This window comes from Vespula vulgaris, chromosome 7, assembly GCF_905475345.1.
Source record: "Vespula vulgaris chromosome 7, iyVesVulg1.1, whole genome shotgun sequence".
In the NCBI taxonomy this organism is placed as follows: domain Eukaryota; kingdom Metazoa; phylum Arthropoda; class Insecta; order Hymenoptera; family Vespidae; genus Vespula; species Vespula vulgaris.
In genome coordinates this window covers 2,682,624-2,702,098 of record NC_066592.1, presented here as the reverse complement: position 1 = coordinate 2,702,098, position 19,475 = coordinate 2,682,624, and the positions used below count along the sequence as shown (strand labels likewise).

Here is a 19,475-nt window from a genome sequence, read left to right as displayed (position 1 = left end):
TTTTCATTGCTTCGACTTCTTTTTTCTATGATACCTGCATAACTTAACATATCGGACAATATATCCTTTGTGGATTTTAACGTTAATCGTGAAATATAGAGATAATCTTATGATTATTCAATGCGTTAATTTATCAAAAGAAAAAGAAGAAGAAGAAAAAAGCGCAAAAGGAAGAAAACTGGGAAAGAAAACAACGCGCGCTTTTTATTCCATTGCCTGATTAAACGAGCCAATTGTTTTCTTTCGTTTCGAATTCATTTTTTGTATTTGAAATTATTACTAAAAGTTTTCACTTTGTAATGCGTTTCATTGTTTCTCTTTCTTTCTTTCTCTCTCTCTGCATATATATATATATATATATATATATATATATATATATATATATATATAAAATATAAGGGATCGGTTTAAATTTACATTTAAATAGGTAAATGTGCAAACGTTTCATATTGTTTGGAAATTGATACATACAGTCTCTCTCTTTATAGATAAATCAGGAATGTTTTCTTTATCGGGGTAACAATTTATCCTTTTACCTCTAATTATGATCATTTACAAACAAACAAGTGTTCTTGTTCAAATGGATCATCCTGTATCTTCTTAGTACATTATTTATATTTAGAAAGTCAACGTCACCGCTTGATTATATATATGTGTGTATATATATATATATATATATATATATATATATATATATATATGTACGTATTGGTGAAGAAAGACGATGAGTCAGAAAAATATTACTTTTAACGATGATGCATACATTAATGGGTTGGAAATAAATTGCCGTGAACGAAAGTTAAATTTTATGTGAACTAATCGAAGATATTTAGATCCATAATGGCTTATAAATAAAGTTAAAGAGAGGATTTGAATTCAGAATGATGAAACGAAAAGTTAGTTTAATTGATACTAATTTTTACGTGTAAATACGGATTATCGATGGCCTTATCCCATTCCTATTTGCAATTAACTTTTCTTCAATCAAGAAGTAGCAACTTATTCGTATATTTCATACATTCTTTTCTTTTTCCTATTATTTCTTTTTCTATTCCTTCTTGTAACCATCTATTAATATATTCTCTTTCTAATAACTTGATAACGTGATACGAGCAAACTATTTCTAATAAAAAATAAATAAAAAGAAAATATATATATATATACATATACATTCTCGATGATAATCGATATAATGAACATCTTACATAAAAAAAAATATATATATATAATCATAATAAAAAAGAACAAATCTTGCGTTTATTTTCATCGTCGAAGACAGAAGAGAGAGGAAGGAAATAAAGAATAGTTATAATCAGCTCTGATATCAACTTTCAGGTGATCATCGGTAGAGGTCAAAAGGTGATACAGTATCTCGGCATTCCATATGCTCAAGCTCCGATCGGACAATTACGTTTTTCGATACCAGTGACGGATCCTTTACCATCTTGGAAAGGAATAAGAAATGCCAGCCAATATGGTCCATCCTGTCAGCAGGTATCAAATCGTTTGAAACTGCACGAGAAGCTTTATGCACGATTACTACCACCTGACCAGCCTGATCCGGGTATGAGCGAGGATTGTCTCTTTCTAAACATTTTCGTACCTGACGGTGAGTTTTAATAATATTTCACAAGGAGTATCATAATCGTTGTTAAAAAAAAAAAGAGAAAGAAAAAGTAAATAAAAAATAAACACGACACTTCGAGTGTCACTCGACAAATTGTAATATATCATCGAGACACTTCTCGATATCGAATTTAAATCATATATAGAAATATGTTACATGAAATATGTAATATGAAAATGTAATTCATCGAAAATACTCAAAAATATAATCTTTGATAGTTCTAATAAAAGTTGAAAATAGATGTCGAGTGTCACACGACAAATCATACATATCAAATAAACATTCTCGAAATCGATATCGATCTTCCTGAATCTCCCTTATGATTGACTAATCAAAAATATCACGTTCGAACGTAGACTATGATCAAACATCGTATTTCATTTCTTTTATATATATATATATAAGAAAAAAAATTCGGGATTCGGATGACATGTCGAGTATGAAAAAATTCTTCCTCGAATTATTACGCTTTAGAGAACGACAAATATAACGCACGGGGCGTAGACTGTTGTCAGACAGAGTGTATCATATTTAATAATAACAATGCATAAAAAGACAAACAAAAAAGAAAAAAAAATTCCAAATATAGTTGATACCGTCGAGCATGAATAAATCCATCCTTAATCTCGTATGCTTATCAAACAGAAATATGACGCAAAAATAAGACTGTCATCGGATAAAGGATTGATATCAGCATTAAATAATCCTGATATTAAAAGGATGAACGGAAAAAAACAATGACAAAAAAGCAGGTCAAAAAGAGTAAAAAAAAAAATAAATTCGACGTAGACGAAACGTCGAATGTCTATCTTACTCGACTATTTGATTCTATCTCATTCGACTAAAACACACTAATGAAATTGAATTAAAATAAAACCGTTGTTCTATTTCCTACGCTTGGCAAACGAAAAAGCTCACGCTACAAATGTACTATTTAAAAACTTCATTTCATCGAACATATATCTCTCGTTTGACTATAGTATGAACTAGGTAGATGCGTCGTTACTGAAAGATCGTAATAGACGTAGTTAAGTCGATCGACGTTAGGAACGTATTCATTGTGAGTCATCATACTTCCTTTTCTTTCTCTCTCTCTCTGTCTCTCTTTCTCTCTCTCTGTGTTTTTCTCTCCCTCTCTCTTTCTCTTTCTCGAAAAGGAGATGATTATTTAAGACGATGAGAAGTAGGAAGATTTAACCTTGATTCTCAGGGCCAAGGCCAATTTAGTATACAATACTTCTTTTATGTTTCTTTACTTCTTCTCTCTTCCTTCCCTTTTTTTCTTTCTTCATTTTTTTCGAAACGCAAAAATAAAAAAAAAATCTTCTAATCGTTCTCATTTAATTCAATCTAAATAATATATATATATATCATTAATATATTTCGCAAAGAATAATATATTTATGTATGTATCTATATATAATAATTATAATATTCAAATCTATTCTAACAATTCTCTTTATCTACGAATTATTTCCATTAATTAAAATTGTGAATTAGATATAAAGAAATAATGAATAACGAAAGGAAAAATAAAATATCAGACACACAAACACATATATATATATATACATACATGATAATAGAGAAGTTGAAAGGTCGATTAGGAACGATAAAAGAAAAAAAAGGATTAAATACGTTTAGAGAATATGCGTATTAGAGAATATGCATTGGAGGAGTTTGGAAAATTCAATTATTCGATATTCGATCAGAAGACTTTTACGTTACGCAAAGATTACGCTAACGAACCATGATCTGGTTCGATCGGTGGTGGTTGGTGGTGAGCGCGACAAATGATATGAAAGTTGTAGCGAAATCACGGTTAGACACGAGCCTAGACACCCTCTCTCTTTCTCTCCCTCTCTCTTTATCTCTCTTTCTCTTTCTATTTCTCAAGACTATGAATGTCGATCGATACATACGAGTATAAACCGGCACACGCGATCCTTTAGGGTCGCTCGAGATGTCGACATACGATACGGCCGAGTCACGAAAGTCGTCTCTTTCCCTTATTTTCTCTAGCCCTTTCTTACATGCCCCTCTTGCTTTCTTGCGATAACGTCAACGTCAAAGCCTTTGCCAAGCCAAGTTCTCCAACCGAAAGGAAAATTCATCCTCCTTCCATCCATTCTACTACCATCTTTCTTCTCTTCCTTTTCCTTCTATACATCCTTATATATATATATATATATATATATATATATATATATATATATATATATATATATATATATCTTAATCTCAAAAACAAAATCAAGTTCAAGTTCGACCGTTCGAAACAATTACTTTCATCAACCCGATATCGTTTAATATAAAACGTTAATATTTGCATTTTAATATATATATATATGTATGTATATTTATCATTAATATTTAGATTAATATTTGTAATAATATAAATGTGAATATTTTTTTCCTTTTTCTCTTTTTTCTCATTTACTGTTCTGTTTTTTTCTCTTTTTACTTTTTTTTTTTTTTTATTTTTTCTTTTTCTTCCTATGTATACAACGATTTTGGCAAAAACGCTTATTTTGAAACACTTTATGTGGACCATTTTTTTGTATAAATATTATCAATACTCATAATATTATAATGCACGACTATAATTATCGCTAATATTATTATTATTCTTATTCTTATTATTATTATTATTATTATTATTATTATTATTATTATTATTATTATTATTATTATTATTATTATTATTATTATTACTGTTATTATTTTCTTATAATATTTACAATCATTTACGTAAAACGATCTTGAGGTGTACTTTCACAAATGATAATATTAAAAAAATAGTATTATTCAAATGCAACTTCCACCTGCCATATTCCTCTCTATTTAATATCATCCCACATCTATTTAATTCAATGTCCAAAGGACAAATCGATCAGGATAAGAATCATTCTATTAACGACGACCGTGCAACCACAAACAAAAAAAAGAAAAGGGAAAGACAAGAAGAGAAAGAAGAAGAAAGGAGAAATTGTGATCGATTGCTTTCGATCGGAGGGTTAAAAGAAATTCGTGACGCAAACTTCCGGATTGTGTCAAGGTTGGGTCGAAAGAAATTCAGGACGTTGTGCACGAGGAGAATCTCATTAGATCGTACGATATTCAAACGGGGTCCATGCTCAGAATAAGTGGAACGTTCTTATCGGGCACGCGCCATTGCGACGCGGTCTGATTCAAACGCGGAGTTCATTTTCCTTATGCATTGTTATTTTCTTTAATAACATTGATCAATTTTTTTTTTCTTTCTTATATATCTATCTTTTCCATGCATTTTTTTTTTTGTTTAATTTTTTTTCGTTTCTCCCTTCTCCCCTAGTTTCTTTCTAATGATCCTTATGACGTATTCGATAAATTCATATCATCAAGAAATTCGTATTTTCTTTTCTCAGAAATGATTGCGAATAATTAATCAAGCGTAATAATAATAATAATAATAATAGTAGTAGTAGTAATAATAATAATAATTTGAAAGTTTTTTAAACTATCATTAGAGTTGATTTATCGTATTCGTATAATCTTCGTATAAGTTACCTTTTTAACAATCATTTCGTGTTGAAATATCATATCAAGAAAGTTCGTATTTATTTCAAAATGATCCCTAATGATCCAAATAATCATAATAATAATCTGATATTTTTGAAACTATCAAACAGTTTATCATACTCGTATATACAAGTTTCTCTTTTAATAATCGTTTCGTGTTCGAAAGTAGTATCAAGAGAGTTAGTACATATACATATATGTATATATATATCTTTTTCAGAATGATTGCGAATGATCTAAATAAAAATAATAATAATAATAATAATATTACAAATCTTTTAAGCGGTCATTTTATTTAATCTTATATAAGCTACCTTTTTTTTTAAATAATCTTTTCGCGTTCAAAAGTAGTGTAAAGCGAGTTCGAAAATTTATCATGTTTTTTCTTGTTTTTTCTCCTTATTTTTTTAGAACAATCGCGAAAGACGTAAATAAAGATAATAGTTAGTCCGAAATTTATAAGAAATTTCATAATCTTTAGATAAATTTTATTATAATCTTCCGTGTTCAAAAGTAATATCAAGGGAGTTCATATATATTTTTCCGGATGATCTGCCTAATCTGAATAAAAATAATAAAGTATGGAAAATTTGAAAACGGAAATTTATGTGAAAACAGATAGTTTATCATTCTCATGTACAAGCGAAAATACATAAAACGAAAAAGATAAGAGAAGGTTGAAATAAATCACTGTTCTCTCCCTCCCTCTCTTTCTCTTTCTCTCTCTCTTTCTGTAATAATTATGAAATTTATACAGGCAAACGTCCACCCGAAGGATGGCCAGTAATGGTTTGGTTTCATAGTGGTGACTTTAATACAGGAACCCCCAAAATTTGGGACGCCTCGATTTTCGTCACGAAACAGAAGGTCAGAAGAAATTACCATTTAATATATTCCTTTAGATTGTCTTATTTATCGATCAATTTATCTTCTTGTCCCAGTCCTCGTTACAGTCGTAACAATCTCGAATAAAATATTCGCTAAACTTTAACCTCTGTTATAACTTAGCACGAAACCTATTCGACTTATCAGCTCGATCGATCGTCAAAGTCTTCGTTCAAATGAAAGATAATCAAATGATTAAAAGTCGATTCTTATATCTATATATACATACATACATATATGTATATATGTGTGTGTGTGTGTGCGCGCGCGCGTGTGTGTGTATAACTGATTGATCTTGTTTTATAAAATTCAATAGTCTAATAATAAAAAATAATAATTCTCACCACAAAGAAAAATATATAGTCTCTTTAGCAATCAGAAAATAATCTTGCAATCAAAAATAATCAGAAAAAATATTTCTGAGGATATAAAAAAAATTATTCACACAATGATTTCTATTTCCACGAACGATCGATCGATCGTATCTGATCTGAGAAAAAAGATCGAACTGATTCGGTATATAGTTAATGACCATAAAAACTATTCGATATTAAATACAACCTATAAGAGAAAAAATGAAGGATAAAAAAATGATTAAAGAAAGAAAAATAAAAAAAAAAAGAAACAAAATAAAAAAGAAAATTTAAACAAAAAAGAAAGAAAAGAAAACATACCTATTTGATACCGCAGGTATTGGTGATAACGGTGGCATATCGTTTGAACATTCTCGGATTCTTCACATCGATGGATGGCGAGGCACCAGGCAATTACGGTATGTTCGATCAAATTGCGGCTTTGGATTGGATACAGAAGAATATCGAACGTTTCGACGGTTCACCATCGAACGTAATAATATACGGTCACAGTTCAGGCGCAATATGCGTTGGCTTACACATGATGAGTCCGCTTAGCAGAGGAAAATTTTCAAAAGCCATAGCTATGAGCGGTGATGCAATTGGATCAGTAGGTTCGCCTCAAACCGAGCTACCTGTCGTAGACTCAATAGCAGATAAATTTGGTTGCTATCGGCATCCGACAACGAAATTGATGGAATGTCTACGTCGTGTAGACGTATCAGTTTTGGTGGAGCTATCATCGGATATAGAAACTTGGGGACCGATCGTTGATGGCGAAACAAATAACGGTACCGAACCTTTTTTACCAGAACATCCAAGGGACATACTAGTCGGTGGTAACTTCAATGCTGTACCATTGATCGTCGGTTACACAAAAAACGAACAATCATTGGCTTATATCGAATCGATGACATCCGATGAATTGAAAGACGGTATTTTGTCGGAGAAAAAATTCGAGAGTATGATAATCGAGGAATCTAGCATGGCCGTGAATAATATATATAACCCAGAAGATAACAATACGTGTGAAATGAAGCCAGAAATGTTGTCCGATGCGATTCTCTTTTATTATAAACCTTATCCACCCAACGACGATCAGGGCATCCTAAGGGACAAATATCTCGAACTACAAACCGACAAAAATTTTGCCTCGGGTTTGACCTTACTCGCTGGCGAATTATCCAAACAGGAAACCTCCTTCGTTTATAGATTCGATTATCGTCCGAAAACTGACCTTATGGTACGTGACGTACCCGAATGGGCTGGTGTCCCACATATGTTTGACCTACCCTTCGTTTGGGGTTTACCCTTAACCACTACAATCCCATGGAACCCGGCCGATAAAAAAATGTCCGAAGTGATGATGATGATGCTAGCTAATTTTGCTAAAACCGCTAATCCGTCCTTGAACAACGTCAAATGGAATCCTTATACCGTTAACGATCCTGGGATATTAATTATCGATAGAAATGTCGACATGAACGAGCCGAACGTTATAGATTACAGAGCATTCGCATTTTGGAACGAATATTACCCAAAAGTTTTAGAAGAGGCTACTAATAATTGTTGCAACGTCACGACCTCGGCTGCAACCAGATCGAAACTCTCTTTCGAACTTCTTCTCAATAATCTAATCGTTATTATAATATCTTTATATACGAATTGTTTATTCGTTAATAAATATTTCTAAATTATTCCTATTTTACGAAATGAGATGCACGAAGAGAGAGAGTATTTAATTTTCGAAAGTGATTTTCAATTTATCCCTTGAGAGACACCTGAAAAATAATTTAATAATAGCGACATCGTTTTTCGATACATTGTGATATTTTTGACATGCCCAATATATTGTTTTTTTTTTCCTTTGTCCTCTATTAACGGATTAACAGTTCTATTATTATCTTTTATAATTCAATGTCGATCGATAATGGTTTACTGAACAATTTCTATTCCGTCCATATTCTGTATTAACAATTAATGTACTTATCTTAACATCGATCTGTGTAACGCGTTTATGTACATACGTGATGTATGTTATACGTAGAACGTCCATTTCTAATGCTTATCTAACAACAGAAGTGCCTTCTGAATTAGCGAAAATTGTACCAAACGATGTAAAGCGGTTTTACCGATTAGTATTTAAGGGATGTTAATATTAAGAACACGTTGATTGACATAATAGATATAAGAAAAAGAATAAAGATATGAAAAGAAAGTTGATAAGTAATATGTTACGTGTGACAAAACTAATCCGATTGAATGTATAAAAAGAAAAAAGGAAAAAAAAATATTATTTTCCCTTAATTCATTTCTAATAAACAAATATAATTTTTTTCAGTTTCATAGGACGTGACTGCAGTAAGCCTTCCGAAGAAGATACATTTAACAGACAAATTATGAAAAGAAGAACAAAAAATCAACATATGTATATATATATACACATACATATATGTGTGTGTATATATATATATCGATTCTTTAGGAAAACAAATTGCTTGGAACTAAACAAGGAAGGTATATATATATGTGTATATATATATGTGTGTGTATATATATATACACATAACTACATACCAAGATTTTAGACTAATAATAATCATGAAGAAACAGAAAAATAAAAAAAGACGGAAGGCTAAATAAAAAACTAACAATTAAACATCTGACAATATTGGTGTTTTTGTAATTGGTGATAATTGAAGACTCATAGAGAGAGAGAGACGATTCGGACGATCATAAAAATGTGAGCTCTTATATAACACTCACTGAGATTTTTTTTTTATTTATCTGCTTTAATACGGAGAGATATAGAAAAAACATATATTGTTTTGAGAAACAAACGACGGATAACTTATGAATATTTTGATGCTTTCGCAATAATAATTAATAATTAATGTAATTAATAATTAATAATAATAATAGTAATAAGATCATCATCATCATGTGTATCGGCTATGTATAATTATATTATATAAGAGAGAGGTGCGCGGCGAGCGTTACGATGCATTGGGGGCTGTGGCCTGCGCACGCGCACATCTAAACATCTTTCTTTCTTTTTTTTTCCATTTCTTTCTTTCAATCTTCCTTTATTTCTTTCTTTCTTGGATTACTCCCCTTTTTCATTTTCCCCTCTCCTTTTTTTTTTTACCACTTTCTTTTTCTTTCTTTCCTTCTTTCTTTCTTTCTTTCTTTCTTTCCTGTTATTCACCTAAATATATGTATAATATTAATTGTTTTTTTGTTATTTTGTATTATTTTTTTTTTTTATTCATTTATTCATTTATTTTCTTTTAATGCAAAACTCCTACAATGATAATAACCAATACCACGGGGGTCTCTCGTACTATTTTGTGCGCTATTGTTGCGCGTGCACACGAGCCAACCCGGGATCCAACATATATACAATATTTCCCGTTGGTTTGTCTCTCTCACGCTTCATTCTTTCTCTCTCTTTCTCTCTCTCTCTCTCTCTCTCTCTCTTTCCCTCTCTCTTGCTCATTCTCTCTTTCTTTCAATCTTTCTTTCATTCTTCTCTCACTCTACGCATCTCTCTTTCTCCCTCTCTCCCTCTCTCTCTCTCTCTCACTCTCTCACTTTCTCTCTCTCGCGTTCTCTCTTTCTCTCTTTCTTTTTCTCGCACATACATACAAAAGATGCACCCACACATTCATACTCCATATTCTCCTCCTTGTTACATTCCTCTCCCCAGCGCTCTTCCCTTACGTAGCATAGCGTCTTTGTCTTTTCTCGTTTTACAACTACCCAAATCATCATATCTCCTTTTATTTAGTTTCTCTGCTATTATTTTATCATCTTATCAGCCCCCTTCTTGTCACTAATATTTTTATAACCGCCAGTTCCTCTTTCATCTTCCACTGGTATATTTCAATGCAGAAGAAATATGGACACTGCCATATAAAAATCTTACAGAAGTAGGCACAGCGATTTCTTCTTTTGCTTCATCTTCTTTTCTGGTGACTTTTTATTGATTTGTCGAACTAAATCGTAGAAGATCTGTAATAACAATAATAACAACAATGATGTAATATCACTTATAATTTTATTACGAAGAAAAGAAAAGAAAAAAATATATATATCGAGGCATTTCGTTGTAAACAAATCTCCGTAAAAAGTTCGTAAATATACAAAATGCGTTCAGGTTCTAAGGTCTCCTTAATTTTCTTCTTTCCTTTAACAAACTAAATAATAATTATTAATTCCTGAAAAACATTTAGAAAAAAAAAAAATTAGAAGACCTTAAAACTTGAATGCGTCGGTAGTAGTTGCTTGGTACTCTAATCTTATTTACACGGTTTATTTTTTTTTTCTTCTGTACGATAGGAAAAATAAAAAAAAAAGAAAGAAAGAAATACACCAGAAACGAAGGAAAACTTACATCGTTCACATTAATCTTGGCTTTGGCAGAGGTCTCCATGAACGCACAATTAAATTGCCGGGCAAGGTTGACGCCCTGGTCTTTGCCAACTACTCTTTCATCCTCCAAATCACATTTATTACCCACAAGCACCATTGGCACATCATCTGTGTCCTTTACTCGCAGGATCTGCTCCCTCAGATCTTGCAAATCGTTGAACGTTGACTGTGCCGTTATCGAGTATACTAAAACGAACCCTTGTCCGTTTTTCATGTACAAATCCCTCATGGCTGTAAATTGTTCCTAAGGACAAATAAAATACGCGCTCTGATTACGTTACAGTTTATACGTTAAAATGGGTCGTATGCATGTGATATTGTGTAGTATATGTGTATGTGTGTGCATGTATATGTGCGAAATGATAAAAAGCTACATAAAAGAAAACCGGTTGTTTTAAAGTAAGAAGAAAAACAAATAATAAAACATAATATATATATACATATACAGATACGTGTGTGTGTGTATATATATATACATTTATAACAAAAGCTATATGATCCTCACCGTTCCAGCTGTGTCTAGAATTTCTAACATACATTGTTGACCGTCGACCTCGACTTGCTTACGGTAGCTATCCTCGATCGTAGGATCGTACTTCTCAACAAAAATTCCTTGGACAAATTGGACAGTGAGGGCGGACTTGCCTACACCTCCACTGCCCAATACTACTATTTTATATTCACGCATTTCCTTGCTCTATCTATGTATCTGTGCACGTAGTCACAGCCAAGTGATCGCTGAATCCGCCACGTTTCTCTCTTTCTATATATAGTAATATGGCGAAGAGGATCTGAAACAAAATAATTCAACATTTATAAATCACCATTTTTTCTTTCTTTTCCACCATAATTTCGTTAATCTTTCTTAATAATTTCTCAATCGCTGTATTTTGTATCTCAACATAGAAATATTTACAATCTAAAAAAGAAAAGAAAAAAAGAAAAAAAAATGAAAAAGAAAAAAGCTACCATTGCTATTTTATTTTTATACTATTTCTATTGTTAGACTGTTGCGCATAATTTGATCGATACGTTCACTGACAACATGCGTGCGCGCGCGCGCGCATACATACATATGCTATGTGTGTATATAAAAATACGGGGTGGACCAAAAGTTTCTGAGCCATCTTTAAAAACTTTTTAAAGTTTTTTAATTTAGGTTAACCTTTTAGGTTAATTTTTGTTTTTTCTTCTCTTTTTTTTTATATCGGATCATAACAAAATAAGAAAATTTTTTACAATCTAATAAAAACGAGAGAAAAAAACAAAGAAAAAATTAACCTAAAAAGTCTCGGTGAAAAAATAATTGATTTTTTGATATCAAGCACAAACTTTGAATCCACCCTCTAATATTATTGTTCAATCAAAAATATGATTAAAATATTTCACCGACGAGATAGATAGACAAATATAATACGTTCAATAAAAGTCAAAGACGTTCCACATTCGCAGATTTTCAACGGCGATTAAAAATAAGCGCGCATGCATGGGCGCCGTCCTTTAAGAATGATAAAGAGTGCTATATACAGAAGCCTCTCGTTAAAAGCGGCCTGACTGTTCCATTGTGTAAAACTGTGTCACAGGGATGCGTCATTCTCGAACGAAAGAATAAAAAGAGCAAAGTCCCCATTTTTCTCTGTTTTTCGAAGTCCCGCTGATATACCCAGATTCTGTTATTCGAATGCTCCAAGTCAATGAGAGATATATAAATGACACACGTACGCGCACACGTATATTCCGAATTTATTTATTTATTTATTTATTTATTTATTTATTTATTTATTTTTATTTTGTATCAATTCATAATTCAAGAAAATCATGTCCGAATTATTTACCCGAATTATTTTTAGTTCTTCGTCGCCATCTTTATAAACGTCACATTTTATTCAGAAATTTTAGATCGAAAAATCTTCGATATTTATTTCTAAAAAATTTAGTACAAATATCATTAATTTACCACGAATCATAATACGTTCATACTATTTTTCGATCTCTCCTTTTTCTTTTCATTTCATTGTATTAACCTTTGCAAGAAATAATTATATACATTGTCTTTGAAACATTTTACGTGTCATAACCTTGATTTTATGTTGATCTTAAATATTAAAAAAAAAAAAAGAATCTGATATAAATGCGATGAGTATTTTTTAAATAATACATAGAGATAGGTATTTCTAACAATAAGATAGCTGAAATATACTTGGATATCATTGAACGTAATTGCAATATCTATGGGAAGGATAACAGCGGATTTTTTAAAATAAAAGAAAAGCGATCAGAGCTAGCGTGGAATCTGTGTCGCGTAGACGATCATATCCTGACTAGATAAGAGGTGGGCAGGATATGATGTAACGTCTGATAATACAAAGCAACGGCACGATTTACATCATACGAATCGCGTGTATAAACTCTCTTTCAATTATCGTTAATGGCGGATAGTACAAATATTTCCGTGGAAATTACATTTTTTGGTGCAATTTTGCTTTAAGTGAAAACTACAGACAAAAAAGAATGATTAACTTTTCCTTCATTTGGTATCAATAATTTTATAAAAACGAAGCCCACGAAAATTAGTTAGTTCGTGCAAGTGCAAGTAATCGTAAAAAAAGTTTCATTGATTTTTTATTTTGTTGATATTCAATTTGACAGACCTCGATGTACATATTATCAATATAATACACGTATGTATGTATGTATGTATGTATGTATGTATGTACATATGTGATCAATAATATATAATAATATAATAATGACAAAAAAAAAGAATATAGGCAAACAGTGCAAAAAAAGCAACGAGGAGATAATTTTTCTCGGTCTCGAGTTTTCAAGGTCACCGATATATTTCTAAATAGAAACATGTGTGTGTGTGTGTGTGTGTGTGTATATATATATACATATATTTCTTTTGATACTTTGGTTAATCCTTTCACTCCGGAGAATTCAATCGCAAGATACACGGTACGAGCGATAGATTTTCCGACGGTAGTCGATATGCTATATTATTTTATGTTTATATATATATATTATTATTATTATTGTTATTGTTATTAGCTCCATCAAATAACCTCATTTCATGCAAATCTACTTAGCTAACTACCTAACTAAATTTCTAATGGGTAATAAACATATAACAGCAATCTAAAAATTAAATTTTACAGAGATTGCACAGCGTAAATTTTATTGACAATATATTTACATAATATTTTATAATCCTTCTAACAACTACAATCGTAGAATCTAAAGAATTCTATCTACCCGTACTATAATAATTAAATATTTCTTCAGCTATACGCAATGACTGACACATTAATTTTCCATGGCGTAATAATATGTAAGCAAAAATGTACGGCTAAGAAATATGAAGATAATTGAGGTTAAGAGTCAAAATATTATTATTCTAAATGAAGTAAAAGAAATCATCAAAATATTAATTTTTCCTTATAGTAGATTTGAATAAAAAATGGAAATGATATGTCATATTTTTCTGTTAATAATGAAGGTACAGATGTACAAGTGCAATTAATTACAGCCGCACAAAAGATGTTATTTGAAATTGATATAAAAACATTGGATACAGTACACTGTGATGGCATATTCATAATAAAAAGATGAAAATGTAATATACATACATGGCATTAATTATAGTAGACAAAGGTTTTTGTTACATTCTAAGGATACACAAATATTATTGTACACGCATATCACATATTAAAATTAACAAGAAATAGTGTCTAAGAGTACGAAGAATCATTAATTATTAAATGAGGTCATTGATTAGAAAACATGTTACAGACTTATAAAAATTATAAATAGGTTTAACAACACTTAGGTTTTAAAAATAAATTCAATTTTGCATTTATGTAATAACTCTAAATGTATAGAAAAAGAGATGAAAGTAAGATTTACTACTAAATACAAATTGTAAAATAAAATTGTAAATAACACAATGAGTTTTTCAATTTCTTTGTTCAAGTTATCCTCATTCCTATTAACCTAGATTTATAATTTTATATGAAAAATACATATAGAAAGATATTCACAAAGGAGTAAAAAATGAATAACAGATTAAATATTTGTAACGATAAATGGAACTTTTAATCGAGTTCTCGTGCGCAAGCGCAGACCGACGATAGGAAATATCCACGATTCGTTGAAACACGACGAGCTTGTAAGAAATATCTTTGATACTTTGACAGAGATTGCAAACGGATTTAAAAAATGAAAACGTAACAAGAACGTTGATGTTCCGATTAATACGAGATATATCTTGAAAATTTTAATAGCTAATACGAAATATCTATTTCGACGTGGATGACGTAATATACGATAGATACAGATAATACAATATTTTTTTTTTGTTCGCGCATTCGATATTTATCTTCGCATGAAAACGAGACCTGACTGATTGAGCATAATAGTTCGAACTAAGTAAAATATCGAACGAACGAAAAATAATACAATCCTTTTCGTTGAATATTGAATATTTTTCTCTACGGTGAATATTTTAAAAAGAGTATATTGCTTTCTCTCTCATTGACAAGAATCGAGCGACACAGTTATCGGGCGTGAAAATAGTCGAGAACGTACGAGAAGGAGCGAATTCCCTTCGTGGTGCAATTACGTCCTCCACCTCGTTAGAACGAACGAATGTAATTCGAAACGCGCGTCGTGTTTAATCGAGTCCAAGTTCGAAATAATTGACTCGAAGTATAAAAAAAAAAGAAAGAAAGAAAAAAAAAGAAAAGAAAAAATGTGTTCATTGTTGGAAGATTTATAAGCCGGTGTTATACGTTCGTGGAGGCAAGAAACAAAACGAAACAAAACAAAAAAAACAAATACAGGGAAAAAACAAAAAACGAGAAAAAAGAAGAAAGATAACGGAGAGAGAGAGAGAGAGATAGAGAGAGAGAGAGAAGAAAGGAGTATATATCATGATCTAATATAAATCTTAAACGATGAGTAATCGATAACACACGAGAGATCTTGTTGGTAAAGAAAATGTCGAAAGCGAATGCTTTCGGAACGTTCATGTTTCTCTCTCTCTTTCTCTCTCGCTTTCTCGCCGTGGTTTTTCTGTGACAAAAAAGGGGTGGGGGTAGAGAGGCAAAGGAGGAGAGACCGGCGTTCGTCGATTTCCGGCAGGGGTCGGCGGTTAGCATGCCACGCCATGATCATGGTTCCACGGGAGAGCTCGCGATGGAAGGCAGGCAGCACTGCCGGAGGAGGTTATGAAGAGGGGGAAAATGAGAAAGAGAGAGAGAGAGAGAGAAAGAGAGAAAGAGAGAGAGGAAGGGGGGCCGGTTGAGAGACTCGAACGGGGATCTTTTTTTAGAAAGCGCATTTGACGCTTGCAGTGTAGTACGAACGTCAATCCGTTCAAAGCTTACCTCGTGTACGCCGTTTCGGAGACGCTCCTAGATTCCGCTTCCAACGACGTATCCGTTCTTTGGCTAATGGAGGAGAGTCCAACGACTCTTTCTTACTCCTCCCTCCCTCCCTCTCTTCACTCAGTCTCTCTCTCTCCTCTCCTCTCCTCTTCACTTTTCTTCTCTCTCTCTCTCTCTCTCTCTATGTATCTAACTATCTCTCTCTTTCTCTCTCCCTCTCCTTTAGGCGCGCGCGCACACTCGATCTCCCTCTTTCTCTTTCTATCCTTCTCTCTGGCTCTAGCCGTACCTCTCACTCGTTTCCTCTTCTTCTATGTCTCTCTCTCTCTCTTTCTGTCTTTTTCTTTCTTCCTTTCTTTCTTTCTTTCTTTTTTCCTCTCTATCTCCTCGTTCTTCTTATCTCCCTCTTTCTCCCCCAGTGCGCCTTACTCTACACCACTCGTATCCCGATTTACGAAGGATATCGCAGCGCGATTAGTTGTTTTCTGGCTCGCCGTTCGATTCCTTGGCGCACGGTTGCAGGGTCATCGAGGGTCGCGGTACGGTCGGTAACTGAGAGAGGAGAGAAAGAGAGCGGAAGGCAAAACCGAAAGGAGGGAAAAAAACGAGAGAGAGAAGGAAGACCGAAGGTGTCAGGGGGCGCGTGAAACTCGTGAAAAGCTTGTAAGGGGGGAGGGATCCACCGTTGACGGCAGCTATTATGCTTCTATTATTTTTCCTCTTAGTCACTTTTACTGTCACGTTTATTCCTAGGTTCTTTTCCGTCTTCCTTTTTTCACGCTCCACCTTGCCCACCGCCGTCCTCGTCGTGCTCCACCTTGTTCTCGTCACCACCGAGAACGAACAGGGACACACGCACGCACGCACGCACGAACGAACGCACGCACGCACGCGAACGCACCTACACCCACAAGCACGCACGCGAACGCACCTACACCTACACGCACGCACACGAACGCACCTACACCCACACGCAAGCACAAAACACACGCGCACTATGAGCTGGAAGTCTTCTCTCTCTCTCTCGCTCTCGCTCTTGCTCTCTCTCTCTCGGTGGACTTAAGTTCCTCTTCCTTCTTATGCTCTCTTAATTATTATTGTTATTATTATTGTTAACTTTTTTCTTCTTGCTTTCTTCTTCTTCTTCTTTTTGTTTGATTCCGAAACCGAACGAAGTTCTCGCGGCTTTTCCACTTTTCCTTCTTCACAAAATATTACCGAGAGCAGAGCCTGAGCAGAGAGACAAGGCGACAGCAGCGCGCATGATTCTACCGTTATCTAGGGCGATGTCTCTCTGCTCTTCGCTGCTACGGCCCTCTGTCTATGCAACGCGATCGTCCTGCCGTCATCCACCGTTTCTCGCGACGACGCAATCGATGAACTTCTTCCTCTTTACCGATCGCAACCCCTTTCTTGGAACATTTGTCCTAGGGAATTTTTTTTCTTTCTTTTACCTTTTTTCCTTCACACTCTCTTAATTATTATTGTTATTATTATTATTATTATTATCAATTTTTTTTCTTTTTTGTCTTCTTCTTTTTCTTTTCTTTTTTTGTTTGATTCCAAAACCGTACGAAGTTCTCACGGTTTTTACACTCTTTCTTCTTCACAAGATATTACCGAGAGCAGAGCCTGAGCAGAGAGACAAGACGATAGCAGCGCGCATGATTCTACCGTTATCCAGGACGATGCTCTCTGCTCTTTGATGCTACTGCCCTCTGTCCGTGCAACGCGATCGTTCTGTCGTCATCGATCGTTTCTTGCGACGACGCAATCGATGAACTTCCTCCTCTTTACCGATCGCAACCCCTTTCGTGGAACATTCGTTCTAGGGACTTTTTTTCTTTCTTTTTTTTTTCTTTTTTACCTTTTTTCCTTTACGTTCTCTTAATTATTACTGTTATTATAATTAATTTTTTTCTTTTTGTTTTCTTCTTTTTCTTTTTTTTTTTTTTGTTTGACTTCGAAACCGTACGAAGTTTTCACGGTTTTTACACTCTTTCTTCTTCACAATATATTACCGAGAGCAGAGCCTGAGCAGAGAGACCAGACGATAGCAGCGCGCATGATTCTACCGTTATCCAGGACGATGCTCTCTGCTCTTCGATGCTACTGCCCTCTGTCCGTGCAACGCGATCGTTCTGCCGTCATCGATCGTTTCTTGCGACGACGCAATCGATGAACTTCTTCCTCTTTACCGATCGCAACTCCTTTTTTGGAACATTCGTTCTAGGGAATTTTTTTTTTTCTTACCTTTTTTCCTTTACACTCTCTTAATTATTATTGTTATTATTATTATTATTATTATTACTTTTTTTCTTCTTTTTTTTTCTGTTTGATTCCAAAACCGAACGAAGTTCTCTCGGTTTTTGCACTTTTTCTTCTTCACAAAGTATTATCGAGAGCAGAGCCTGAGCAGAGAGACAAGACGATAGTAGTGCGCATAATTCTACCGTTATCCAGGACGATGCTCTCTGCTCTTCGCTGCTACTGCCCTCTCTTTATCCAACCCGATTGTTCTGCCGTCATCGACCGTTTATCGCGACGACACAATCGATGAATTTCTTCCTCTTTACCGATCGCAACCCCTTTCTTGGAACATTTGTTCTAGAGAATTTTTTTTCTCACTTTTAGCTTTTTTCCTTTTCGTTTTCTTAATTATTATTGTTATTATTATTATTATTATTATTAATTTTTTCTTTTTGTTTTCTTCTTTTTCTTTTTTTTTTGGTTTGATTCCGAAACCGAGCGGAGTTATCGCGGTTTTTCCACTTTTTCTTCTTCACAAAATATTACCGAGAGCAGAGCTTGAGCAGAGAGACAAGGCCACAGCAGCGCGCATGATTCTACTGTTATCCAGGGCGATGTCTCTCTGCTCTTCGCTGTTACTGCCCTCTGTCTATACAACGCAATCGTCCTGCCGTCATCGACCGTTTCTCGCGACGACGCAGTCGATGAACTTCCTCCTCTTTATCGATCGCAACCCCGTTCGTGGAACATTTGTTCTACAGAGTCTTTTTTTCTCTTTTACGTTTTTTCCTTTACGCTCTTTTAATTATTATTGTTATTATTATTTCTATTTTTTTTCTTTTTCTCTTCTTCTTTCTTTTTCTTTGATTCCGAAACCGAACGGAGTTCTCACGGCTTTTCCACTTTTTCTTCTTCACAAAATATTATCGAGAGCAGAGCCTGAGCAGAGAGACGAGACGATAGTAGCGCGCATGATTC

General features: G+C 33.5%; 2 protein-coding genes across 3 annotated transcripts in view; one reads left to right on the top strand and one right to left on the bottom strand.

Moving 5' to 3' along the window:
• The window catches only part of LOC127065160 (acetylcholinesterase-like), a 59,777-nt gene extending 50,057 nt beyond the window's left edge, over positions 1-9,720 (top strand). For both annotated transcript variants that reach the window (XM_050997153.1, XM_050997152.1), the window contains 3 exons: positions 1,336-1,609; positions 5,946-6,055; positions 6,764-9,720. In XM_050997153.1, coding sequence (XP_050853110.1) covers positions 1,336-1,609; positions 5,946-6,055; positions 6,764-8,119 — 1,740 coding nt within the window. In that variant the 3' untranslated portion in view covers positions 8,120-9,720. The remainder of the gene's footprint in view (positions 1-1,335; positions 1,610-5,945; positions 6,056-6,763) is intronic.
• LOC127065183 (ras-related protein Rap1) lies at positions 9,657-19,413 on the bottom strand. Its single transcript, XM_050997194.1, has 4 exons — positions 16,248-19,413; positions 11,366-11,651; positions 10,823-11,104; positions 9,657-10,440 (listed from the first exon to the last, which is right to left on the bottom strand). Exons 2-4 carry the CDS (start codon positions 11,546-11,548, stop codon positions 10,351-10,353), a joined length of 555 nt encoding a protein of 184 aa, XP_050853151.1. The 5' UTR covers positions 11,549-11,651; positions 16,248-19,413; the 3' UTR covers positions 9,657-10,350.
• Positions 19,414-19,475: the final 62 nt, after the last annotated feature.